At 37.8% G+C, this 26,635-nt stretch overlaps 4 protein-coding genes across 4 annotated transcripts; all 4 read left to right on the forward strand.

Moving 5' to 3' along the window:
* The first annotated feature begins 3,938 nt into the window (after positions 1-3,938).
* Positions 3,939-13,368, forward strand: LOC149003783 (uncharacterized). Its single transcript, XM_089137885.1, has 6 exons — positions 3,939-4,536; positions 7,496-7,590; positions 8,066-8,138; positions 8,897-8,951; positions 9,799-9,952; positions 12,275-13,368. The coding sequence occupies exons 2-4, from the start codon at positions 7,506-7,508 to the stop codon at positions 8,928-8,930; spliced, it is 192 nt and encodes a 63-aa protein (XP_088994011.1). The 5' UTR covers positions 3,939-4,536; positions 7,496-7,505; the 3' UTR covers positions 8,931-8,951; positions 9,799-9,952; positions 12,275-13,368.
* LOC149003784 (uncharacterized) lies at positions 9,952-12,240 on the forward strand. Its single transcript, XM_089137884.1, has one exon. The coding sequence runs from the start codon at positions 10,108-10,110 to the stop codon at positions 11,779-11,781; it is 1,674 nt and encodes a 557-aa protein (XP_088994010.1). The 5' UTR covers positions 9,952-10,107; the 3' UTR covers positions 11,782-12,240.
* A 2,255-nt stretch (positions 13,369-15,623) lies between the features above and the next one.
* Positions 15,624-18,776, forward strand: LOC149003785 (small ribosomal subunit protein uS7-like). Its single transcript, XM_089136784.1, has 4 exons — positions 15,624-15,784; positions 17,671-17,942; positions 18,033-18,236; positions 18,551-18,776. Exons 1-4 carry the CDS (start codon positions 15,722-15,724, stop codon positions 18,603-18,605), a joined length of 594 nt encoding a protein of 197 aa, XP_088992910.1. The 5' UTR covers positions 15,624-15,721; the 3' UTR covers positions 18,606-18,776.
* A 99-nt stretch (positions 18,777-18,875) lies between these two features.
* Positions 18,876-25,401, forward strand: LOC149003786 (Transducin/WD40 repeat-like superfamily protein). Its single transcript, XM_089136783.1, has 7 exons — positions 18,876-22,474; positions 22,789-22,879; positions 22,980-23,137; positions 23,359-23,410; positions 23,867-23,946; positions 24,145-24,238; positions 24,468-25,401. The coding sequence occupies exons 1-7, from the start codon at positions 20,891-20,893 to the stop codon at positions 25,283-25,285; spliced, it is 2,877 nt and encodes a 958-aa protein (XP_088992909.1). The 5' UTR covers positions 18,876-20,890; the 3' UTR covers positions 25,286-25,401.
* Positions 25,402-26,635: the final 1,234 nt, after the last annotated feature.

Genomic DNA, 26,635 nt, shown 5'->3' on the forward strand with positions numbered 1-26,635 from the left:
ATTAATATTATCTGCAATTAATCACAGTCGACAAGACCGATTCTTAATTCACTGTCGCTGCTTCTACTACGACTTCTTTAATTTTAAATGAGCGAAGGAACTGCTAATGGAAGGAAAATTTATATATATATTATATATATATATATATATATATATTTAGAGAGTGGAAAAATATGAATCCATCCATTTCAGAAGTTGTTTCTCAAACTTATCCGAATTCTGTTTCTTATTTTTGCAGTTATCTTTCCTGCTTCTTTCCTGTTTGGTTTAACGATCTTTAACCTTGGAACTATGACCAAAGTGCCGGATTACTCCACTAGATCTCTTCTACCTCCGTCAACAGAAATCGGGTTACCCTAATAACGTTGTATGAGATCAACCATCACGGGGTTGCTCACCTGGCAATGGCCAAGCCCTTCTTAGGGAAGGGCGTCATGGGTACTCTCCCGTGGCATAATATAAATGGAGCCCTTTACCCCGGGCCGCAAAATACCTCTTCCGATGAATCTAGAGTTTGAATTTCTTAAAATAAGGAGTAAATTAAAGCTCACTTATATTTAAGGTAATATAACAACTACTCTGAGGAGCTTAGTTGAACAAATTGCAAGTAGATGCATCATGAAGGAAATCAATAATCTCCCCGGGACAAGAAAATATCCTTAGTGCTTGGAGGAATTCATATCACGAGAACAATGGACCCAACAAAGAGGGCTTTGATGGTTTGGACTCTCAATTTTATCCGCCCGGGCTGCCGCATAAAATGGTTAAAATATAAAAAAAAATACTCAAGGTGAAAAACGAAGAGAGTGAAAAGCTCCCAATCCTAAAGAAAATGTGCTTAGATTCATTACAGAAAATGGGTCAAAGGGTAGATTGGACCACAATTTTTAATTTAATCCGGTTCTAATTCTACCCGTAACCTATGTCCTAATAATCTGACTCTAACCCTAATTCTAGGTATCCTAATTTGACCCTAATCTAGACTTATCAGGTAGGGCGGGCCGAGACACATGGACAATCTACCTTGATTTGGTTTTACTATAAAAAAATTAAGAAGCTATTAACAAAATATTGAATAAGGTGGTGAGCTGTTTCTGATAAACGATAACATAATAATGTAGTCTACCACCAATGAATGAATGGAACAATTCCATCCATCATTTAATTGGGGTTCTAAGAAGGGGTGCATAGTTGTGTCTACTTTCTCATACCTCCTTGGAATCACAATTGAATACAAAATTTCAACCAATGGGTTGAAGGTAGCATTCGTCAATTTGACATAATTTTGTGGTTTTTTCTTTTATATTATTATTAACCTTAAAATGTTCCTAACAATTTTTAAAATAAAATTTATGCTCAATTAAATTATAATTGACCATGTCACACTTTTTAAACTACCTACTTCTATATTTATTTATTTTTTTCCTTTTTGAATATTCCAAATAAAGTTTTGTTACAAAAGTTTAATTCTTACCCCAATACAAGAGCTACAAAAAACTTTAATTGGCTGCAAAATTTGTAAAGCTATTAATTAATGTCAAATTTGAATGCATATCAACTCCCATTTAATTTCCTACTTGAATGCAAAATTTGTCTCATTATCATTTAAATGTGTAACTACTAGGACCATTTAATAATGATTTTTTGTTAAAATAAATTCAAAAATCTGGAATGATGTATTAATCAGGGACCTCACATGTATTTAATCTAATGCAAGATTCTTCCTCATGAAAACACTTAATTAGTTTGTTGTAGGTCAGGTCATCGGATAAAATTTATTTGATTGAGATATACGTATAACTCCAAAGCTGCTTTCTTGTCTTTATATCCATTGGACCACATAACAACTTTAATCCTCAAAAGAGTTCAATAAATTACTAAATTATATAGAATTTACCAAAGACCGACCTGTGCTTAATTTAAAGATATTTGCTTAAGTTAATCCATAGTTTTTTTTTTTTTTTTTCTGGGTCAAAATCCGTAGTCAAATTAAATATAGGAGAAACACCATCGTGAAAATTCGTGCAAGGTCCTTTATTTGTCATTTGTTGATCACAATAATAAAAATTAATTACTATTATGTTTTTGCGTATAAAATTAAATTCACATTGTTTTAAATATACTAAAACTAAATTCTGTTATATTTTGGATTATAAAACTAGTCTAAACGATACTTTAGTAAACTTTTAAAGACATCTTTACCCTTTTTCATTTGTTTCCTTCCTTATTCTTCAATTTTGGTCAATTTGGTATCGCTTACTTCTTCCTTGTCAAAGTTCATTGGGGTGACATAAAATAATGATTTTTTTCAGGTAAAGATAAGGCTTCTTGAATAAATAAATGGGCCAAATGAGATTAAGATTCAAAATGTCATTTGACATGCAGCCCTAAAAGAATTGAGAGAACATCAAGCATGTGGGCACCACGACTACATTTTCAATGCGCTTTTTATATAATTAATATAGGCAAGGCTTCGCCCTTGGCCCCGAGGGGATTCGAACTCTGACCTATTACGTGGAAAGCCCAACTGAGCCACTTTCCACCTGAGCCACCCCTTGGGTTAACATAAAACCTATTTTTAGATATTTTGACTGCTACAACAGTCCAGGAACACCAATCCCTGCTATAGTCTAAAATGCAATTCAGATAAGTACACCAACCCCAACCCCCTAGACAAACTCCAACTTGGTAGGTCACAATGTAAACCAATAATTCATGATCTAGGTTCTTCATCATTAACCATAACTTAGAAAATAATAGACAATAACTTGTGAATACGGATTACCTCAACTTGTGCAAGATGCATGGTAACAATACTTGTTTCTCTTGGGTTATGGGCCCACCACGTTTCCGCTGCACTTTTCAGACAGGCTAACAACAACCCTTTATCTTTCTTGAAAGTAAGTAACTACAACCATGTTCCATTCTTTTCTTCTGCTGCTTCTTCTTCCTTCTCTTTCACTTTCTTTCTTGTTTAGCAAAACAAAAGACTTCTTATTCCCAAGCTTCAGATCTCCAAAGCCAACCAACGTCTTCTGATTCGACCTCCACGCTCTTCCCAAGCTCCTCAAAACGTCCTATTGTCTTGTGCTGGAGTTTGCTCTCCTTTTATAGATTAATTTAACTCAGAGTTTGAATCAAACTCAGAGTTCCTATCTGACTTAAACAAGGAGTGTTTTAACATATAAATCGGACTAACTTCGAGATCTCCAATGAACAATCCCACCGTTGGATTTGAAGATCAAGAAGTCGTGAAGCTCTCCTCCAAAAATCGGCTCAATCGGACACTGGATAACCATCCGATGAAGAGGTTGATCAAAACTGGACTCAGAGTTTGAATCAAACTCAGAGTTCCTATCTAACTTAAACAAGGAGTGTTTTGACGTACAAATAAAACTAACTTAGAGATCTCCAATGAACAATCCCACCGTTGGATTTGAAGATCAAGAAGTCGTGAAGCTCTCCTCCAAAAATCGGCTCAATCGGACACTGGATGACCATCCAATGAAGAGGTTGATCAAAACTGGACAGAGACCCTCAAAAACGGGATTCTTGAGTTTTCTTTATTTGAATTGGATTCTTTCTCTCAAAACCTTTTTGTGTTTTGCTGTACCATATCAAAGCCCACTTAAGTTGCCAACAATAACAACACCTTCATTTTAGGCCAATGGAACAACATAAAACTAGTCTAAACGATAGTTTAGTAAACTTTTGAAGACAATTTTACCCTTCTTCATTTGTTTCCATCCTTATTCTTCTTTTTATAATTGGCAATTTTTGGTCAATTCCACATCCCTTATTTCTTCCTTTTTTTAAGGTAAAGATAAGACTCTTTGAATAAATGAATTGACCAAATGAGATTAAGATTCAAAATGTCATTTGATATGAAGTCCTAAAAGAATTGAGAGAACAGAAAAACCTGTTTTCCCAAATATAAAAAGTGAAACGGGTGTCAGAGAGAATCTTTTGGTAGTAGAATTTAAGATGAAATGAGTTGCTTGGAAAATGCAAGCGACTCAATGAGAAAAAAAAATATATAAAAAAAACTGCGGAGCTAGCCATTGAGGCAAGGCCGCAAGGGCAAGCCAATCCAAGCAGTAAGGAGTGCGAATTGGTGAGTTTTGTTTATAATGGAGGAAATCGAAATCGAAATCGAAATCGAAGGTCAACTCCCAAAAGCTGAAGGACGTTGGAGGTAGCACCTAAGAATGTGTGTGATTCTCATCCCCAGGTACGCCCTGATCGATCTGAAAACAAACTTTCACACCATGCATCTTCATCTCCTTATTCGTCTCTTCTGGTGATTTTGTCCACTGGGGAAGTGCGGATGCGGATCAACCTTCTTCTTCTGCTGCTACTTCGATCCATATATCTAGTACTCATCCGGCCCGCAGCAGATTCCTTCTTCGTTCGATCTAGCTCTTGATTTATACACTGCATGCGAACAGCGAAAGTTCATCCTCGATCAACTTAAAATAAAGTTCCAGTTAAAGAGCAGCAGCTAGCTAGCAAGAGCTGCGGTGGTTCCATCCCAAGGTACGCTACTAGCTCATGTCAGATCTGAACATTCCATTTGTTTTGTTCCATCACTACTAGCTGCTGCCTTTTTCTCTGTAAATTAATGTTTTGCTCAAATGAGATCTAATTATATAACTTTCCGTGATCACCTCTTTTCCTTTGGAATGCTTGCTTTTCGATCTCATGAGTCTTTCATTCCCAAAGATCTGGCCATTTTCTCGATGAAGTTGATGGAAATTATATATGTTAATTCTACTTAATTGTTTTGTTTCTCATAATTTTTTGTCTCTCTCTTTCTAAACAAATATATATATATTCTCGATCTTTTGAGGGTAAGTAGTAACTGAACCAATTGAAGTCTTCAAGCGAGTATATATATATATATATATATATATATATATATATATATATTTTTTATATATATATATATATATATATATATATATATCTTCTCTGATCTGCTGAGGGAGACGAAACGAAAAACACATTGATCAAACTCATAAGACTCATCTATATAGTAGTAATTCCAAGCATTGCAAGCTTGAACGACAGTACTACTACCAAGCTCGTTTGGTTCACTTGTCGGTGCATCGATCAGAGCTAATACTTCCCCCAAATCCAGAATCCAGATCGAATGGAATTGCTCTGTCAAGGCTTTTTTTAATTAATTTCCACCCACACCAGGACGTACTTACTTACTGTTCGATTAAAACAAATTATTATGTATTTATGATCTTAAAATTTGCGCAGTCTTTGCTTCCATTTGGCACATGATGTAACGTCCTTAATTTGATGGCGACATCACCTTTTTTCTTTTACTTAAAGATTCTTTCGTTAACGAAATTCAAGCGGAAACTTGCCAATTCCTGTTCAACTGACACTTGGATTAAATCTTGATCTCTATCTTTGGCTCTCTGTTTCATAATTTCATTTACTCGATCAAGTCTGCTCCTGTGTCCATCCAAGATGATGTTTCATCAGATTATTTCACCTTCAATCTTTGTTTCTCCAATTAAGTTTCGATTTATTTTTCTTTGTATTTCCTGGTAAAGGTTTCTCCAAGTTTCCACCAAGGCATATATGGTGTATGACCCCAATACTCCCAAATCTTCGGTGAAGGCATACCTCACCGTCTTTTAGATCTCCATTTTAGACAATTTAAAATGCCTTCTAGCTTTAATAAGATCCACCAGATATTGAACCCCTTTCAGATTCCACCTGTAGCGATCGACCTGAAAACGTTACTGTTTACTATACAAACCACTGGCACTGAGCACCAACTCAGAATCTCAGATGTCCATCTACGTACAGCAGCTTGTGATGTTGAAAGCCCTTGAAGTCCGCATAGAAAGTGAGTTGGTCATTGGGTTTCTGGGCATCTGGACTGGATACTGATCTACCGATCTTCAATAGCATTTAACCCATGCAAGGGAGAGGAGTTTCTGTTGGGCCACTCATTTCCACATATGGAGATAGGGTTAACTATATATATATATAGATAGATAGATAGAGTGGTCAAGTGTCATTAATGGAAAGGATTAGCAAGATTTTGTTTTATTGGAAAATCTTACTTACTGGAGTGTTGTTGAGATCGCTTGAGAGCCTGAGCTGCCTCAAGGCTCAAGTCAAGAGACAATTAATTAGTCGGGGACCAAACCACTTATTACTAAATTATGGGATGGGATGGGATGGGATGGGAATGAAATTAAGGCCCTTGTCCATTTTGAGAGAGTGGTGAGTAGGGACTAGGGCGCATGCAATTCAATCCCCCATCGTCGGCATTATGTGGGACCCTTTACTCCATTTAAGTTAGCCTCTCAATACTCAATACTCAATTCTTTTCTTTTTCTTTTCCTTTTTGTGGGAATCCCACCTATTTATTGGGGGCTCCATTTTAGTTAGCCTCTCAAATCTCAATAGTCAATTCTCAACATCTTTCAAACAAAACCCTCTTTTTTTTTCTACCCAAAAGAAAAAAAAAAAAAACCCCTGCTTTATCAGTTCCATGACTTTTCTTCTATTATTTCCTTAACACAAATGGTTCTTTAAAACAATAAAAAAGCACTTTCTTTCATAATTAATAGATTTTACTTGCTTGTCTTGCAATTACATTTTTTTAATTTTCTTGTCATGTTGTTAAGCAATTTTCTCATTAGTAAATCAATCATAAGCCTATAATTTTTATTTTTTATAAATAAATTAGGTTAATTAAAGAAAACATATAAAAGGATTAGGTATTTGAAAATTGAAGGTTATGATTTATTCATGGCCACGGCCCACGGGTAACAACTTCTGGATGGCAGTTATTTCTTTCACTGCAGACTTTGTAAATTGTATGGCACATCAACTATTGATATATTTATTGGTTGTTTTTCTTTTTCTTTCTTTTTTACTCGGTAAAAATAGATTTGTATTAAAATGATCAAAATCTAACTGTGAGTAATTTGTAATTTTTAAAAAGAGCCAGTCTAAACAGTATATAATTTTTGCTACTAAAGTAGGTAGACAAAACTTTAAGTCCAACTTAAGTAACAGTTTTGGTAAAACTCGGAAAAAGAAAAAACGTCACATAGCTTCTCTCGGTCAATTCATTGTCTGTTTCTTGGTTACTAAAGTAACCGATCCTCAGTTAGTGAGTCCATAGTTTATAAGTCACTTACTTATAATTTGTAAATCTTTTACTGTTCTTTGAGTCATACATCTCTCGATCAATCATTATAAACAAATTTTAATAAATTCTTGCCGGAATTGAAGAAACATGTAACAAATTGAAATAAGACGGTTTGATAAATAAACTGGGTTAAATCCTTGCATCTTTTTCACTTCTGTTCTCGATTAATCTATCTATTCCATTTCCTTCTTTTTTTGAATATGAGATTGCTTAATTACGTTAATAGATTTATTCTCTCTTTCTCCAGATTTTTGGCAATACATATGTGCTTATTTTATGTATTTATTTTGTTATGTTGCTTCATAGATTAAAAGCCATGAACTGGATTCAGCGTAAGATCTACCTATACAATGTCACTTTCGGACCATACGGGTTGGATTGGTGGGAAAAATACATATTCAGTATCCTTTAGTTTGATCTCCCTCTCTCTCTTTCTTTCTCTTTAAGTTCTTAATTTTGAGGTGTAGTATCCGGAGGAAACCATCAATACTTGGTATTTGTATTCGAATAGACTTGCAATTGAAAACAAATTTTCATTTTTATTACAATAACAATAAGCCTTGTCCCAAATTAAATGAGGTCACTACATAGATTCTTACATTCTAATTATTTCTTTTTGAGACTACACATGTTAGATACATTGAGTTCAATAATTAAGTTGGAAAGTAAGTGGATCAAGAAATTGATCAAAGCTAGCTATGAAAGAGAACGACACAATCCCAAACATTAATTCTCATTAATTTACTGGCACCTCTGGTTGCCGACAGTTTTCTGTATGCACATTGAAGGTAGAACTACTGTTTTTTTGTTTTTGTTTTTTTTTTTCTTAACTTTTTGCAGAAAGTCTTTATGTTTTGAATTCTTTAACTGTTTTAGATTCACTGGTCATCATGCTGGTTTGGTTTATTTGCTACAGTGGAGCACGAACTGCAGCCGTGTTGTGCAGATGGTATTTTTGAATTTCTTGTCCTTTTTCATTAAGTAGGTTAATTTTACAAACATATACGAATTTCTTCACTTCATACAAGCATGTTTCGATCAAAATTACTTTAAGATGTCGAAATTAATGCAACTTTCTGGTTTTGGTGATCAAGTTCTATGTTATCGTTTTATGGTTCTTAATTTCATACTTGGCACATAAGAGAAACTCATTGAATTTGATTTGAACTCTATATGTTTATGGAAAACATAAGCATGAACATCTTGTACTTATGAAACCATTGTGATGCATGGTGGATTTCTGTAGGTTTGCATGTTCATTGGCCGGTTAATAAATTAAGGAGGAGAAAACTTGAGCGGTAAACATTATCTTTAATTCTGGCCAATAAAGACAGCGGTTGTTGCCTTGATTTGTGGTCTAGCTGTGCGTGTTTTGACATGTTTAAGAAAAAAGAGAAGAAAACTGCCCCCAACAACTAACATCACCAATAATTTTAAAGCTTTGAATTCAATGTTGGGTGGTTGTGATTCTTTGCTTCGTATTTACTCTCTGAATATATAATTCAAAATGACCTTATTGAAGGTTGATATTATCATTTGAACGTCTCATTGCAAATATATGAGAAAATTAGCAAATTTAGCATCGAAAAGGTTACTCTCCACTAGGTTGATATATGTTATTGCACTATTAGCTGCCTTCCTTTACTACCCATATGCATGTTTTGACAATAATTAATGTTTTGATTAATAAAGTGTATTTTATTTCAGCTTTCTCAAGGTTATGCTTGGAATGGCAGAGTAACAATAATATTGCTGATGAGAGGTAGAATGGAGCTTTGCTTCCTTCTCTAGGATTTTCTTAAAGAAAATTTTCTTTAATTAGTGTAGATGTTGTCGTTTAATTTGTCTAGACAAAACTTTCCTAGATAGATGATTGCCTCTTCTTGTAAAGGCCATGTAAAGATGATTTGTAGAAAATTGATGGTACATATTCGTTGGAGAAAAACACTTGGACATGTTTAAATGAGATTACCTTTTAATTTATTCCCTTCTTGTTACTGAATCTATGTTCTGTTGGTATTCTTTGTACTTGACCGTTCCTCTATGCCGGTTGTTTGAAGATAATCTTCCAATAGAATCGACATGTAACCAAGAACGTACGAGAAAATAGAAATAAAAATTAATCAAATTATGAATGTGATTGTGAAAGTTTTTCTTCCTTCACTGATTGATGATGCAAGTTGTCCTAATACTGGTGTGCTCCATTTTTCACTTTTCATGAGAAGACCAAATTAAGAATATGATTTCAGTTCGATCTTCCCTTTTTTTAAGAGAAAGGTGACTTATTGAGTTATAAGTCTCAGCTACCACTAATCTTGTGAATGGATTCCTCACCTACCAAATAATTTATGCCTTGTATTTTTTTGGTGTTATGGGTAAATAATTTATGACTTTTAGAACATGGATAAATTGTCTTTTACGCCAAAGATATGACTTCGGCAGATTTATCGGGTACCCGGATCCGTGACTGGTTTCTGGTTCCAATTTGATCCCTATATTTTTTTGTCCGGATTTATTGAGAAACCGGATCCGGATTTTTTGAACCACGACCCAAACTGCACGCGCCATTTTATTCTGACGCCTCTTTTCTCTCTCTCTCTCTCTCTCAGTCTCTCTCAGTGGTGAATCTGGTGACGGCCAGAAAATAAAAATGATTTCTTGAAAGCTAAGCGTAGGGAACAGCTTCTACCAAAAAGGAAAACGCCAAGAGAGCAGCGGGAGGAAGCAGATCTCGTCCAGCCATAGGAGGAGCAGCGATCTATGGTGAGTGACGATTAACCATACGAGCTCCTATAATCCATCGTTTTTTTCATCTACATTGTTTGTGTTCATTAGTTTTATCTTCCGAATCCTTCTTCTCCTCTCCTACCTGGGGCTTCGTTTGAAGCGATCAAATCACACAACTAGAAGGAAGTTCCATGAAAGAAGCGACTTCAACGGAGCCTGTAGGGCAAAACCTAATTAAACTTATCAGCAATGTTTGCTTCTCCGTCTTTGTCTTCTCTGTTCTTGTATTTACTGTAATTGCCATCACATACCAACCTCCAGATCCCTGGTTTGATTCCTCCAAAGCCCTCACTAAGGTTTTCACGGAAGTAGAGAACGCTACTTTCAAAACCGATTCTTCCATAATCCAGACCGGCGAGGATCTGGTCGCATTCGCCCCTGCCATCTCTCCTGCTGCTTCGGAGCTTCCCATTACCACCAGCACCATCAACAAGTCTGAGGAGAAGATTGTTGATTCCAACACCACTTCGTACTGTGAAGATAACTTGAACCAAGTTAATTGTTCGGATCCGCGTGTTCTCATTGCGATAGAGAAGTTCAATCTCAAGGTATTCAAGTCCATCGTCTTCCTAAGGTATCAGACCCCTGTAAATGGATCAAAGCCGAATGAGTGTGACGTGGCTTGGAGATTTCGGAACAAAAAGGAGAAGTCTTGGCGAAAGTATAGAGACTTCAGGAGATTTAGGCTTCGCATTGGAGACAACTGCACCTACGAGGTAGCCAAAGCTGGCCGTTGGCATTCCGGGGTTAATGCCAGGAGGCCGAAACGTAATACTTCGGGTTCTGCTTCGATGAATGGCAAAGCTCCGAAGGTTTCGTCATCGATACGTGACGAGGAGATTAATGATACGATACCCATTGTTCAGTCCGAGGCTGCTTTCAGAAAGGGGAGATATTTGTATTATTCTCGGGGAGGAGATTACTGCAAAGGTATGAACCATTACATGTGGAGTTTCTTGTGTGGTCTTGGTGAGGCACAATATCTGAACAGAACATTTGTGATGGATCTGAGTATTTGCTTGGCTGCGACTTATAATCCAAGTAACAAGGATGAAGAGGGCAAGGATTTCCGCTACTATTTTGATTTTGAGCATCTCAAGGAAGAAGCATCAATTGTTGAGGAAGGAGATTTTCTCAGGGATTGGAAGAAATTGGACAAGGCCCATAAGAAAAAAATCCCAGTGAGAAAGGTTGCAGGCCACAAGATTACGCCAATGCAGCTAAGGAAAGATAAAAGCACAATCATATGGAGGCAATTTGATGCACCTGAGCCAGAAAATTATTGGTACAGAGTATGTGAAGGGCCGGCTGCAAAGTATTTGCAGAGGCCATGGCATGCCTTGTGGAAGTCAAAGAGGCTTATGAATATAGTTTCTGAGATTAGTGGTCGGATGGACTGGGATTTTGATGCAGTTCATGTTGTACGAGGAGAAAAGGCTAAGAATAAGGAGCTCTGGCCTCATTTGGAAAGTGACACTGACCCAGATGCCCTTGTTGAGAAGCTTAAAGGGATCATTCAGCCTTGGCGCAACCTGTACATTGCCACCAATGAGCCATTCTATAATCATTTTGACAGGCTGAGGTCCCACTATAAGGTTCATTTGCTTGACGATTACAAAGAATTGTGGGGAAACACTAGTGAGTGGTACAATGAGACTACGCTCTTGAATGATGGGCACCCGGTTGAATTTGATGGGTATATGAGAGTTGCGGTGGACACTGAGGTCCTGTACAGGGCTAAGACTCGAGTAGAGACATTTTATAACCTGACAAAGGATTGCAAGGATGGCATTAATACTTGCTGAGCCTGGTTGTGGACAACGTGTAATTAGGGGTTCATTTAGATGAAGGGATTGCAGCCAAAGACATGTTGGTCAGTTGCTTGAGAACTCCTGTGCTTATTTCAGTTTCTTGATCCAGTTCTTGGGTTACCTATACTCTGCAGCTTCTTTTTTCTTGTTTGGGTTGCTTGCTTTTACTTTTTGTATTCATGGTTTTCAGCAAATCAAGTTCATTTGTGTATGATAACTCATTCCCCTATTTAAGATCTCCTAGAAGTTAGTTAAAAATAAAAATAAAAAATAAAAAATAAAAAAATTTGCCTGGCCTCTTACATTTCTCACCAGCCGTGTTGCTTTTGCCACATGCTTGTAAAAAGATTAACTAGACCACAGGTGCAAGAGTTCATTATGTTGCAGATGTCGAACTTCACAGTTGGATTTCCTTATCGAGTTATTGTCATCTGTTTAAGATTTCCTGATAATTTAACTGAGGGCCTCTTTCTCATATATGTCACAGCTTTTGTTGCTGCAAAGCTCATCTAAATGGAGTAAAACCAGGACTGAGGGTAAAGGGATTAAGCCTATTTGCAAATGTTTGAGCAACTTGTAATACCTTGATATTCCTTGAAAGCCCACTTGTACCTGATGTGAAAATTCATGGAACAAAAGAGAAGTCTGACTGGTGCCCCTGATGGAACTCACAAAGTTAATCCACAAATAGGAGGACCAATTTGTCTTTACAGGGTCATTGGATATGATTGTATGGAAATGGTTGATCTTTACTGAACTTCTTTTTGTGCTTCCACTCCCAGGAGGGATTCAGTAGCAGATTTTGTGGCAGTGCGTATATTATAGCTGGTGCCTGAATGATGTCTGGAGTGTAAGATCCTTCCAAACAAACTGATGTTCTGCTTTCTTTCTGAACATGGAGGAACATGGATCTTTACCTCAATAAGTCGGGCATTAGGAATGCAATTCATTCTATGGTTTAGATTGTTCATTTTATATTGAGTTGACAGTGCAATGCATCTTGGGCTAATACCCCTGCAGGAACGTTAGTCAATTTTATTGAACCCTAGCAACTGGTCGGGGAGTAATAGTTCTGCATTTTCCATGAAATCATTTTCGAGATGTTGTTATCCGAAGTTAAAACTAGAGTTTGGACTCCAAGATCAGTTGGCTTGGGTGCTGAACTTGTGGAAAATGAAAACCAACAATTTTATCCATTGTTTGTAAACTTAAGATGGCTTCAAGTTTGTAACATTGTTGACACAGGTCATGCTGAAATTCATTAGCCAACCTGCCTCTACTTTCAATTCATGACTCCTCCCATGTAAGGTAACTTTCTGATTTGTCTCTGGTTTTAGTTGTGATACAGTGCTATCAACGACAGCCAGCAAAACATAGCAGTTGTTTATCTCCATGAAATCCTAGGGTGTGGCACAAAAAATCTCAGAAAGTTTAGAAAATGTCTCAGCTTTTTCTATTTTTATTTTTGGAATGATAGGTAATGTGACACGTTGATTGTGTTGAAACAATAACTTGATGAAGCCTCTTGCTATCTCAACGTAGTTGATCATTTAGATCTTTTTACTTCTATCATCTTTCAAAACCACACTTGTTCTAAGCTACGCCATGTCTTCCATCACTGTTTCTCCTAAAGTAGATTTTAAGCTTATCCTGGCATAGACTGTGCTAGTGCAGAAGCCTTTGGCACTGGGTTTGCTTTTAATGAGTATTAATTCACCCCTCCATCTTTGGGCATTGAAAGGCCTCCATTGCATAAGTTTCTGTCCCTCAGATGATTGTTCTCGCAACTTATGTACTTGAACTACTCCTAAATTAGTTCCACATTGTTCTTTCTTTATTGCATCATTTTTGTTCTTATTATAATTTTTATTCTGTCCACCACAATTCACAACGTCTTCAGTTTCTCTTCACTGATGTTGTTTCTTCACTATCTTACGTTCGGCTCCACCTATCATTTTTGTTATATTACCGTCTGGTAACATTTTTCTCTTAGCTCTAAAGGAATACGTGAAACATACAATACATTGGATTCACACCTCCCTATATTAGCAAAATGTTATCAAATAAGGTTTCCCACCTTTTTAATATTTTCTGAACAATATTAGCTTTGGAGCGACACTGAACTTTAGCTTAAGCCATTGATGGACTAATCTCACTTGGCCTTGTTGATGCCATTGAGTGGAAGTATATACAAAAGGCTACAACTTTCCAAGATGTGGAAGGCTTGTGCCAGTTTCAACTTTCAACTTGGTCATATTTCAATTAATGGAAGTAAACAAACAGATAAGGCAGCACAAATTAGAAGGGAGGATGACCTTCAGTTGTGGTGAACATGATAGGCCTCTCTGTATGATTCAACTGCAAATAAAACTGTTATCAAACTTTTTTGGACGTACCTCGATCCTTTTTTTCAAATACATGAATCTTGAAGATGGTTTTAGTGCACAGTATCAGAATGGTTGGTATGGATATGAAAATTGATCTGCTTGGTATCAGATATATTTGTCCTTAATATTCATTTAAAGTTTGAATTTTGAATTTTAAAGGTACAAAGTATTGGTCTCAAGTATTGTATCGATCAGGTATTTTTGAGAGACTATTGTCTTGTTTCTAGTATTATATTATAGTAGTCAATATATTTTGGTGCAACTTAAATGCCTAAAGAAACAAAAGAGAGATACATATCGGCATGTATGGTGTTGACCGTATCTAATATGGACATGTATCAATCGTAATCGTATCGTAGGATACATTAAACCATGATTTTATGTCTATGCATTACAACCTACATGTATTGCCCGATGTTAATTTTTTTGACCCACTTTTGGTAAACACCTATACTACGGTGGGACCGACCGGGCAATTATTTAAAAACCAATAAAAAGGATTTATCCAGTGGGCTCAAGGGTTGGGTAAAAGCACTAGCACTGTGTAATTCTAATGCTTCTAGTCAAGGGTGTCAACGGTTTGGGTTGGGCCAGTTTCGGGCTGGGCTTAACAGTTTCGAGCTGAAAAACACTCACCCAAATATAGCTCATTAAGAATATAATGATTTCGAGCCGATGCATTTTGGATTCGGGTTGACTAACGGTTTATGTAATGGTTTATAATAGGGTTTACTAATGGTTGTATATTTTAAATATCTTGTTGATATGTGAAATTTATCAAGAGCTTATGAACACATATAAGCATTAAGTTCTCTCCAAGTCTCTTGTGTCCGGTGTTCAAAACCAAAAACTTTTTTTCTACAAAGAAATAAAAATTATATAACTAATATACAAAAGAAAATTGGCATCTTGAATCTTCTACTAAATGGAAGGCTTTGACAAGCTTGTTGTTTACATATTTGAATATTCAAAAGCAAAACAATTAAAGAAAACAAATTGATATTTGGGGATTTTTCTATCTTTTACATTTAAATTTAATTTAGTTTATTTATTTATAATAGGTTTAACGGGTTGGTTCAGGTTTGGGCTAGCGGGCAACACATGGGCTGGCTTGGCTCAGCCCGAACTAGTGCAGGCTGAGGTTGTTCAGTCCAAATACAGCCTATTAAGCTTTGGTTCAGCCAGTTAATTTGGTTTTAATATTTCGGCTTAGGTTTTTACTTTTGCTATTACCATATTGCACGAGGGAGCAAGAAGGGTTTCAATTGAGTTTGCTCCCAATGCTTCAAGAACTACCAAATTACACTGTAGAACGGGTTTGAACCACGTCGATGGGAATGACATAAAGGCCAATTATAGATCTAGGGTCATTAGAGCTAGCAACCCCGTGTGGAACTCTCCCGTTCGATTATCACCATATATATATATATATATAAGTGAAGGTCGAGATTCACGAGCCTCTCTTATTTGTCTGTTTTGTGCTTACAGGCAATTTAGGGTTTTAGTCCTTTAGAAGAAAACCAGAAATCCTGCGCGGGTAGGCGGCCATGGCGGTAGTAGCTCAACAGGAAGTGAAGCTTTTCAACCGATGGAGTTTCGAGGAGGTCCAGGTTTGTCTTATCATCTATTTAACCCTAATCATATCATTCTTGCATGACTTTGATTAGATAATTTTCTGGATCCTTAGAAATGACAGATTCGGTTTATTTCCCTTATCTGATCTCAGTGTGTTCTGTGGTGGGAATGTTTCATGCATAGTAGCAACTTAGGTTTTGACATCCCTGAAGTTTCCTGTTATTGAGAGCCCATCAGACTCCACGAAATCACGCATCTACTTGCTGGTTTGTTTCTCTTCATTCTTAGATCTAGTCCGTAACCATAACTAAGCGTTCATTATTCTTTTTCTCCGGTATCGACAAATTTACTGAATGCTGTTATCCTAGCTTATCCTGGAGGTGAAACTCCTGAAATATTTGAATTTGATGCCCGCTGTATCAAGTTTATTCCGATAGCCATACTTCTTTCTGTTCTATTTGTCTTCAGCGTTTATCTTGCTGCGTTTATAAGTCTTAACAGCCCTAAGCCCTATCTTAACTTTATATTTTTTTCAGGATTTCAGCTTCACAAACTCTCTTTCAACTTGTATTCGAGAACCTGTTGTTTTAATTATTGGTGATTATTGATTTGTAGAAGAAGACTGAGCAGTACATCCTAAAAACTCGAATACCTCAGTAATTGGTTATGTACCATTCTCCTTTCTGTGAAGCGTAATAATTTTTGCTCAGAATAAAATGCGCCTTTGCTTCAATGCTGTATTATTGGGTACAGATTGAATAAAGATATTTGGCATTCTGTGGTGGTTGTGCAACTTGAAGATGTTGATTAAGGCCTGATTTGGCGGACTGTTTCTTTAAGGAGAAAATAGAAAAGCGAGACAGAAAGCAAACATATGCAATTATCTGTGCGAAAGATATTAGTGTTTTATGTAGATCAGTCTATTTATCTAATACACTTGGAGATCCATTGGAACATTTATAATCTCACCTGGAACAAAATGGAATCCCTCTTTCGTTTTGACAATGATAATTCTACACTTGAGAATAAGTTAACTGTGTTCATAATAGTTGTTGAGCTTATATCAGTCTAATGAAAATGAATAATTGCACGGTAAATCCAGGGAATGGTAAAGCAATCTTTATATAGTTGGATGTGTAGAAATTTGACAAGAGTAGATAATGGATGTTTTCATTAAAAGTTTTATTTATAATGTTTCTTTCTGATCCATGGAATACAGAGAAAGTCTTCTTAGTTTTTTTTTTTTTTTTGGGGGGGGGGGGGGAATGGGTGGGTGGAGGGGTTCATTGTATGGCTTCTGATGCTGGTGGTATAATTAAATTAAAAATAATTTATATGAATTAAGGGTGTTATAGCAGAATAGTTCAGTCTCGGTTCCTTTCTTCATCTGGGTAATTTAAGACAAAGGAGGCACTTATTGAAAGGTTTACACCTAGTGGTGCAGGTTTGATAGGTCTAGCATAGTTTTTGGTTTATCAACTACACTGCTTGTTGGCTTTTGGTGTTGTAAGGGTCAATAATGAGTTGTAGGAGCTTGCCATCCTCCTGTTATTTCATTTTCATTCGTGGTTGGAAAAGAAAAGGTTTCTTAGTTGAAATTTTGATTTTTAAGGTCTTTGTAAGTTGTCGTCTTCAACTATGCACTTTATGATGACAGCTCCTTCCAGCAATGTTGTTGACAAATTTTTATTGGTTCTGTTCCAACGGCTGGGTATTTATTTTCTAGAGTATGATCCCCAAAAGAAATGGTTACAACAGAAGTTGTGGATTGTAAAAGTGAACTTTGTAGGCAAGAGTTGAGAAAGAACATGCATTAGAAGCCATTGGATATATTTTCCACCATTATTCGTATGGTGAAAAGAAGTATTCCAAGTCATGAATTGTTCATAGAATTTGATCATATTCTTGGGATTCCTTGTAGGTCGCTGACATTTCTTTGGTGGATTACATTGGTGTGACTGCAAATAAGCATGCCACCTATGTACCACATACAGCTGGGAGATACTCAGTCAAAAGATTCAGGAAGGCACAGTGTCCCATTGTGGAGAGGTTGACCAACTCTCTGATGATGCATGGGCGGAACAATGGGAAGAAACTAATGGCTGTCCGCATCATAAAGCATGCAATGGAAATTATCCATCTCCTCACAGACTTGAACCCTATTCAAGTAATCGTTGATGCAGTGATCAACAGGTAAGCAGCTGGAAGTATACCCTTTGTGTGTATTCATTTATATTATTTTGCTATGTCTTAGACGTTTCTTTTTGTTGACGATTCTTGTAGTGGACCAAGAGAAGATGCTACTCGAATTGGTTCTGCTGGTGTTGTGAGACGTCAAGCTGTTGATATTTCTCCTTTGAGGCGTGTTAACCAAGCAATTTATCTTATTACAACTGGTGCTCGGGAGAGTGCTTTTAGAAATATCAAGACTATTGCAGAATGCTTGGCTGATGAGCTCATCAATGCTGCCAAGGGATCATCCAACAGGTACAGAAACCAGAAGTCCATTTGGCTGAATATTCCTGACAATAGTTTTGGGCTGAATACTGGAGTGAGTCAGGAATAGGCTTCAGTTGGAACCTACCAACTATTAGGGAGTGAAGCTTTTGCATAAAATTTCAACAGAAATCAGAATCCATATGAATATAAATATATAGAATATAATAGGGAACAAGGCAAAACATATGTTTAGTCAACCCCCCCCCCCCCCCCCGCCCCCCTTCTGCATCCCCAGTCCTCTGCTTTTGCTCGATTGCTGTTTTTTTATTTGTATGCTAAGTTTGTTATTTATTCTTTTATAGTTATGCTATCAAGAAGAAGGATGAGATTGAGCGAGTTGCTAAAGCCAACCGTTAAGAGGCGTCGGCTAGGGGTGCTAATTGCATTAGAGATGGTTTTTGTTCTGCTTCTGCTTTCTTAACTTATTGCAGAGTTTGGTCTACATGGATGGTTTTTGGTAGGTAATTTTGTTGCTAGATGTAATTGGTGGTTTTTTATTGATCTCGGGTTTTTATTTTTTTTTTTTTTTTTATCAAAGTATCAAACGTTAGAATATCTTTCTTATAAGAGGAGCTTAAGATGACTGATAAAGGCAGCTTACTGTGCATTTGCATCTTTGTTAAATTATAAATGCCTACTTATAATCTCACTTTTGGTAGTAGTGATGATGTCGCCCCTGATGTATTTGAGACCTGCAACAGGCTCCTGCTGGGATGGGCTTTTCATAACCCTTGTGAGAATCTCAGGTCATCCTAGTTCGATCAAAAAATGCTGGCCTTGCCCCAAGTAAGGAGCCTGTCTCTGGCCTGGATGAGGCAGACCCTAAGCCGTTGTTTTAGTACACAATCAGAATTTGTCATCCTGATAGGATATCTCAGGTGGTATGGTAGGGTTTCATCTGCACTTGCTAAATGTGATTTTTAGGGTTTTATGACCTCTTGTCAGTACCAATCAGCAAGTTGGGGATGAGGCAATATGAAACCGATTAAAGAATGATCTTTGCCATGGCCTCTGTTGTTGACTGGGGCACCTTCCCCCCGCCCCGGGTTAGTATATGTGCTCTACTTGCATTTCAGGCATTTGGTCCTGCTGGCACATTTCATCTCTTTACGATGGGATTGGATATGAGGGGTATTAAATGTGCAAAATTGAATTTAGTTCGCGTAATCAGGTAAGCGTAGCTAGAGTCCAGAGTTGTGGATTAATGTGGGAAATTGATGTGTATGGATTTGGTGCATTGTTACTTATCAAGTCGTATACGCCTGTCATTGGGAACGAATTTTTGCTCCAAGAGCTTGGGAGGATCGACCGTTAAGAATCTGATCTTATAAGCTACTCACTCCTGTACGAGTCAGGATTCTTCTGCAATCGTTATCAATACATTGATGCAATGGGAATCAGCTGAGAAAGGTAGTTAAGAATCGTTTTGCTAAAGGCAACGATATTTGAGTGGCTTTTTTTCTGTTGGGACTTTGGTGTGAGTTCACGTGCCTCGCCTCTTCTTTGCCATGACTTTCGATACAGTATTTTTTCTTTCTTTCTCCTCCATGGCTTTGAGTCTATGACATAGAGTTGTACCGAAGAAAGGAAAATTCCTAAAAGGATAATGTAGGGAATCTATGGTTTATGGTGGTGGTACTGGCATATAAATCTATATGGCGTCTGGCTTTTGGCCCGGGTTGTTTTGGTGCAGATAGCCTGTTTTTCCTCGCATCCTGGCATCTATGGGCCAGAAAGACCGTGATTTACGTTGCACGTTTCAGTACCTGTGTCCGCTGAGCCAATATGTACACGTTCTATTATTGATTCGTATTGTTGTACGGATCTCCATTCCATCTATCCAATTCTATCGATGTGGCCGTTGAACTTTCGAACCAAAAAAAAAAAAAAAGAAAAATATATATACTCTGATACCCTTTTTATCTATCATGGTCACTCAATTCGTTCGCTCACTCACTGTGCAGTAAGGCAACGATTGGATATACGTATAGGGTATCTGTTGGTATGGTATCCTTCATGGGTTCATGGGGGGGCCAGATGCCCAAATCCAATGACACACACACACACACACAGAGGTCAGGTCATAGAATATGTGTACTGCATGCATGCATTACCACACCGTCACCGGGGCGCAATTGTCTTCTTGTATTCCCAAAAACCGGACCCTGGCCAGCTTTGTAATTACAGTTTAGATCCTTCCCTTTCAGACCACAAAATGCAAAACAGCGCAAAGAGAGAGAGAGAGAGAGAGAGTAGTCAAAGAGGAAACAAACGGAAACTCACTTCTTCCGTTCACGTTTTTTTCTTCACTTTCACGTCCTACATTTAAGGCCTTCCTGTGTTAAAATCCCAAAACACCGATCAAACTGCTTCCTCTTTCTTTCTCTCACCTTTACTTTACACCATTCCATTCGTCTCCTTCTTTCTTTACGTAGACGGTACACCTTCACCTCCACCAGTTACAGATTTTCAGATTTCCCTGCGCAAAGGGTTCTTCTTCCCTACATCAATCAGCTTTACCTAGAAAACAAAAAAAAAAAAAAAACACAAAAAGAAAAAAAGAAAAAGCTCTTCCCTTCCTTCCCTACATTTCCTTCTCTCTCCCCCTGTCCCACCTCCACCCCTGTGTGGTGGTGCGAATAATGGCCGACAGGAAATTGATGGTGATGAACTGGGATGGGTTGGGAGACGATGACGACCAGTTCTTTGAGTCCATGGATCGCACGTCGAACGTCACGGCCAGGGACATGGCCTCTTCTGGTTCCGATGAAGAATACGACGCCGATCGCATCTCCTTCGCTTCATGTATGTCGGGTCCACCACCACCAGAGTTCCGCGGCTTCACCCCATCACCATCTCCATATCCATCTCCATCATCCAGTAGACGAATCACCAAAATGTCTCAAGACTACGATATGTGGATGTCCGAACCAGGTTCCATCCAGGAACGCCGCAAGCGCCTTCTCCAAGGCATGGGTTTGGCCCGCGCCGCCTCCATCAAACCCACTGTTTCTCCACGACGTTCGCCCACAACCAACGTCTCTAAACAACAAGAACGTGAACAAAAAACGCAAACAAAACCTTCCCCTTCCCCTTCCCCTTCTCCTTTGGCTCCTACCTTGATTGTTAGGTCGAGATCAGATGGAAATGTGGCATCTTCATTCATCATAGCCCAAAAAAGAACGGAACATCTCCTCGGTATTTCATCCAAGCATCGTCTTTTCCGAACCAGCAGTTCGGGGTTTTCGTCGTTAAGTAACCGTAAATCGCAGCTGCAGAGCCCTAACTCTCTTAGTCATTCTCTTGGTCGATGTAGAAGCCGTGCAGGTGCATCTTTGTCACCCCCGTCATCAAATGGGAACGGTAGTGGGTTTGTTTTGATTAAGAATCTGGACACCGGAAAGGAATTCATCGTTAATGAATTTGATGAAGAGGGTATGTGGAACAGAGTCAGTGATCTCGAAACAGGGAAGCAATTGTCCAGAGAGGAATTCGAGAAGAGTGTCGGGTATTCCCCAGTTGTCAAGGAATTGATGCGGAGACAAAATGTGTCTAGAGATCTCACGTTGGCAGTCACTGAGAGGAAACCCACTACGAATCTACAGAATCAAAATCCTAGAATTGGAAGGAGTTTGAGGAACAGCAAGAGAAGAGGAGCTGCCTGGTTGAAGAACATAAAGGGAGTGGCAAATTCGGTAACGGGACTGATCGGTGAAATGGAGCACCGGGCGTCCATGAAGAATCCTTCCCAATGGACCAAAGTCCGTCAACAAGGAAAATCATACAAGGAGCTCACAGGTTTGTATATGTCACAAGAAATTCAAGCTCATGAGGGCTCCATTTGGATAATCAGGTTCAGCAAGGATGCACATTACCTTGCCACCGCCGGAGAAGACCGTGTAATTCATGTGTGGGAAGTCATCGATTGTGATGTGATGTCGTCAACTTCCAGGTCGCCAGAAGAAGGTTCTGGTATATCTTCCCCAATCCATCCGATGGCAGGTGCAGTCGTCGCTAACCAGCAAGATCGACCACTTATGGGAGAGGCTCAATTGATGCCATCAGAGAAGAAGAGGAAAGGGAAGTTTTCGTCTAGCAGCAAGAAGGATGCGATTCCAGACTACGTCATGATGCCAGACACTGTTTTCTCCCTCTCGGACAAACCTTTTTGTTCTTTCCAAGGTCATCTTGATGGTGTCTTGGACCTCTCTTGGTCCAAATCTCAGGTAAGCTTTCTGCAGTACTCAATGTGATGCTTGCTCCTCTCTATTTGAAAGATTTGGATTACAGATGTTTGAAGAAAACTCAAAACACAAGATACTGAAATACTGATCAGGGAAATTCTGCTAGGGTTGTCAAACTCTGCTAGAATTGTATCTGTGTTGTGATGATGGAGTTTGACAATTCAAGTTGGAGCGGGACTCTTAACATTCCAACGGATCCTTATCCTTACACCAATGAATAGTCTTACACATTTTTGCCAAACTATATTGTAGGTGATTTGTGAGTCAATGGCATTTATAAGTCTATGGTTGTGCAGCAATTACTTTCTTCTTCAATGGACAAAACTGTTAGGTTATGGGACATGGAAAGCAGAACTTGTTTGAGGCTGTTTGCACACAATGATTATGGTGAGATGCATGTCATGGTTGGTTATGATTTGACTGAACATAATAATACAGTATTTATTTTGTCTATCTTCCATTGCCATTTTTTTTCCCGTTTTCGCAGTTACTTGTATACAATTTAACCCAGTGGATGATAGCTACTTCATCAGTGGTTCACTGGATGCAAAGGTTAGATTATGGAGTATACCAGATCGACAAGTTGTGGATTGGACCGATCTTCATGAAATGGTCACTGCCACTTGCTACACTCCTGACGGACAGGTCCGTTTATATTCATTTTGATCTCATTCTTTTCAAGCATTATTTGGTACGTGAGTGAAGTTAAATTAAATACTGTTGCTTGGCTTCAGGTGGTTAAAAATTATAAACTTATTGTTAAATTGCGGAATGATCTGATTGAGTTAGATATGTTCCTTCCAGATATTACTTGTTAAGTATTTGATTTGTTCTGACTTTTTTTCTTTCTTCTTTTCCCATCAAAGGTTGCATTGGTAGGTTCACATAAAGGGACTTGTCGTTTCTACGACACAGCAGGTATGTTTCTGTTCCGATGATTACATTTTGGTTCTAAAGCTCGTTGTTTGGTTTATCATATTGTTCTTAAACAAATTCCTGGTAATAGTGTCGATAAAACATGTCCAGAATGATCCTTTTTGATCCTTTTGTTTCCAAAAACTCTTTGTTTGGTACATCATGTTGTCCTATTGAATAAATTCCTATTGTTATTAGATAGCATGGATATAAGAATGTTCAGATAGAGAGTTTTCAATTTATTGTTGTTAGAAATCAACAGGTGTATTCTTTCTGATTTGATGTTTGTAAATATTTACAATTTCTCGCACATTGTTGTTGATATGTTCGGAACTTATTATTAATATGGAGATTGAATATATTGATATAAAGATTTGATGTGAAACCCTTTTTTATAAATTCTATCTCTTAATTTTCATTGACATCTGTTTTTCTCCTCTCAATTGTATGATCTCTCAGAATATAAATTGAACCAAAAAGGTCAAATAGAGCTCCATACCAAAAAGAAGTCTCAAGGGAAAAAGATTACTGGTTTCGAGGTAGCTCCTAGCTTCCTTCCAATTGCCCATAAGAAAATTGAAAAAAATATACACTTCGCTCATATCTTATATCTTCAAACAATAATTATAATATGCTTTACCGAAACAAATGACACTTTCTTGTTATTTTTACGATATGATCCACTTAAAAGTTTATGCTAAAACTTGATACTGTTTTGTCATTTGCCTTTCAAACAGTTTGTCCCGACTAATCCATCAGAGGTGCTGATAACCTCTGCTGATTCACGCATCCGGATATTTGATGGCTCTGATATCATTCACAAATTTAGAGGTATCATTTATTTTTTTTTTATCTTTATTGTTGTGAAAATTTTCATATGTAGGTATCGTAAATTTTGAGGAACCCAGACCAGAACATATGACCAAATCCTGATTCATGAACATGCTTGCGGGATTCAGTTTATGGCCAAATCTGTTCCAATCCATGCTTTTCATTGGGTTCCATAGGTATGTGAGTATGTGTCATTGGTGCAAATTCAGTTTATATTGTTGGTTGGCAGGCTTTCGCAACACAAGTAGTCAGATATCTGCATCGTTCACTGCCGATGGGAAATATGTTGTAAGTGCAAGCGAAGACTCTCAAATATATTTGTGGAGGCGAGATGAGATGAAAAATGTAGGAGGTGGAAAAAGCAAAGGAGTAATTACTACGAAGTCTCATGAGCAATTCCATTGCAAAGATGTCTCGGTTGCAATTCCATGGCCTGGATCTATCAAATATGAATCACCGACAGTTCCACTACAATCGAAGCGATCTCACTCAAAACGTTCCATTTTGCCATTAGTTCCATCTGCATATTCCTTAAGCTCAAGTCTTGAGGAATTAGGAAGCATTAGCAGCAACAGTAGTAGAAGAAATCTGCCACTTCTTCAGGAATGTGGAAGCATGAGCAACTACAGCAATAGAAGAAACTTCCCACCTCTTCCTACCAAAAAAAACACATTAGAGAGAGCGTCGTCATGCTTGGATGAGAGGCTGACTAAATCAGCTTCCAGGGCAGACTTGGGCATTAATGTGAGCTCCTCTTTTAAGTCAGAATCTGGTTACCTGAAGTATGGTGATTCACCTTCCGGGGATGCATTGGGCAAGTCTTCATCTTCATCTTCATCTTTCTCATGGCTTGACAGTAGCAGCAGCAACTTTTCACCAAAAAAAGACAGTAGCAGCAGCAGCAATGCTGGGAGTCATTTCATTCAAGCAACAGCATGGGGTCTTGTAGTTGTGGCAGCAGGGTTGGGTGGCGAACTTAGGGTATATCAAAACTTTGGGCTACCTGTCCGGTTAAGTCGCTTAAGGGATTTAAGGGATCATACATAACATCTTTCTTCTTTCTTTCTTTTTTATTTATTTTATTTTTTTTAATATATTATAGGGGCTGGGACTACTTTTTTGTACAATATAAAAAAATTTTGTACTAATATTTAAGATTAATATATTCTTTTACCTGTATTTGTCTCCCTTCCTATTATGCTTGCTATTACTTAACAATTGGATTGGTGGCTAGTTTTTTGTTGTTGAATGAGATATATGTAATTGTCCAAGTTTAGAGTTTTATCTCATCAAAATGTGATTCATTGAAAGAACTATTTTATATAATTGAGTCATGATTTTATTCAAGGAATGAAATCTCGCTGAGATTCGCCAGTTCACTGCCTGGCGAACCCGGCGAACTGGCGAAATCTCGGCGAGATTTTGCCGACATTTTCGGGAGGCGCAGAGATTGCTTGGCTGATGCCGGTCATCCAATTCCCAACTTTCTTCTTCTTTCAGACGGAGGCTACTCGAAGAACACTACCCACCAGCGTTTCTCATAAAGGTTTTAATAAATCCATTATCAAAACAGCTTATTTTACTTAGTTAATTGATCTGGTAGAACTTTTCTTTCCACAAAACTGAAATCATAGATGTTCTTTAACTATTAAACAACAGGTAGCTGTAGAAATAATAGCGACCTTTCTACTTGTGTTCGTGACATGTGGTTTGGCTGCTCTGAGTGAGAGTGAAGAACATAAGGTCTCAAAACTCTCAACTCTCAAATATCTGCAGCAGATCTCACCGGTACCCCAAAAGCATATTAGAAAAAATACAGGGCAGCAATTTCAGGAAAAAATTACGGGAGATGACGATGAGAAGATGATCGGAGTTAGCAAAGATGAGGATTCGAAGACAGCGATTAAGAGATATCGCACCTTGAGTGGTATTGCAAAGTGTTTAAGGCAGCGTCTCCCATAGATTCCGGCGATTTTCGCCTGGAATTTCATTAGTTCGCCGCCAATTTTCTGGCGAGATATGCAATAAATCGATTTCGATTCCACTTTTGTTTCATTCCTCACCGAGTTAGGCAAAATTCGGCAAATTTTGCCGATATATTGTTCCTTGATTTTACTTATGGTCTCAGGGAGATAATTTTTGATCTGGGTAATAAGTTTGGGGAAAGTTGTTTTATTTGTTATTTTTACACGGAAAAAAAGAAAAAAAGAAAAGAAAAAAAGAGAGAAAGATTCGCAATTGACTAGTCGATTTTCAGTTGACCTGAACATTCCCATCATGCAATCAAAATCCTAGGACCATCAAATCGGTCTGTAAGACCGTAACGGTAGTTTTGAATACAACCGACACGGTCTGTAAAGTAGTAGTCGCACGCACGGCTTATGGCCACCAATGCAC

The sequence above is a fragment of the Hakea prostrata genome, chromosome 10 (genome assembly GCF_041222555.1).
Source record: "Hakea prostrata isolate BN-2017 chromosome 10, UWA_Hpros_2, whole genome shotgun sequence".
Classification (NCBI taxonomy): domain Eukaryota; kingdom Viridiplantae; phylum Streptophyta; class Magnoliopsida; order Proteales; family Proteaceae; genus Hakea; species Hakea prostrata.

What these genes read in the sequence shown, in the direction of transcription:
- LOC149003785 (XM_089136784.1), top strand. Translation starts at nt 15,722, where the DNA reads ATGGCGGTAGTAGCTCAACAGGAAGTGAAGCTTTTCAACCGATGGAGT. An exon ending in GTTGATGCAGTGATCAACAG is followed by an intron (nt 17,943 to 18,032) that starts GTAAGCAGCTGG and finishes CGATTCTTGTAG; the next exon opens with TGGACCAAGAGAAGATGCTA. An exon ending in GCCAAGGGATCATCCAACAG is followed by an intron (nt 18,237 to 18,550) that starts GTACAGAAACCA and finishes ATTCTTTTATAG; the next exon opens with TTATGCTATCAAGAAGAAGG.
- LOC149003784 (XM_089137884.1), top strand. Translation starts at nt 10,108, where the DNA reads ATGAAAGAAGCGACTTCAACGGAGCCTGTAGGGCAAAACCTAATTAAA.
- LOC149003783 (XM_089137885.1), top strand. Translation starts at nt 7,506, where the DNA reads ATGAACTGGATTCAGCGTAAGATCTACCTATACAATGTCACTTTCGGA. An exon ending in GTGGGAAAAATACATATTCA is followed by an intron (nt 7,591 to 8,065) that starts GTATCCTTTAGT and finishes TAACTGTTTTAG; the next exon opens with ATTCACTGGTCATCATGCTG. An exon ending in GCAGCCGTGTTGTGCAGATG is followed by an intron (nt 8,139 to 8,896) that starts GTATTTTTGAAT and finishes ATTTTATTTCAG; the next exon opens with CTTTCTCAAGGTTATGCTTG.
- LOC149003786 (XM_089136783.1), top strand. Translation starts at nt 20,891, where the DNA reads ATGGCCGACAGGAAATTGATGGTGATGAACTGGGATGGGTTGGGAGAC. An exon ending in TCTCTTGGTCCAAATCTCAG is followed by an intron (nt 22,475 to 22,788) that starts GTAAGCTTTCTG and finishes ATGGTTGTGCAG; the next exon opens with CAATTACTTTCTTCTTCAAT. An exon ending in TATCATTCACAAATTTAGAG is followed by an intron (nt 24,239 to 24,467) that starts GTATCATTTATT and finishes GTTGGTTGGCAG; the next exon opens with GCTTTCGCAACACAAGTAGT.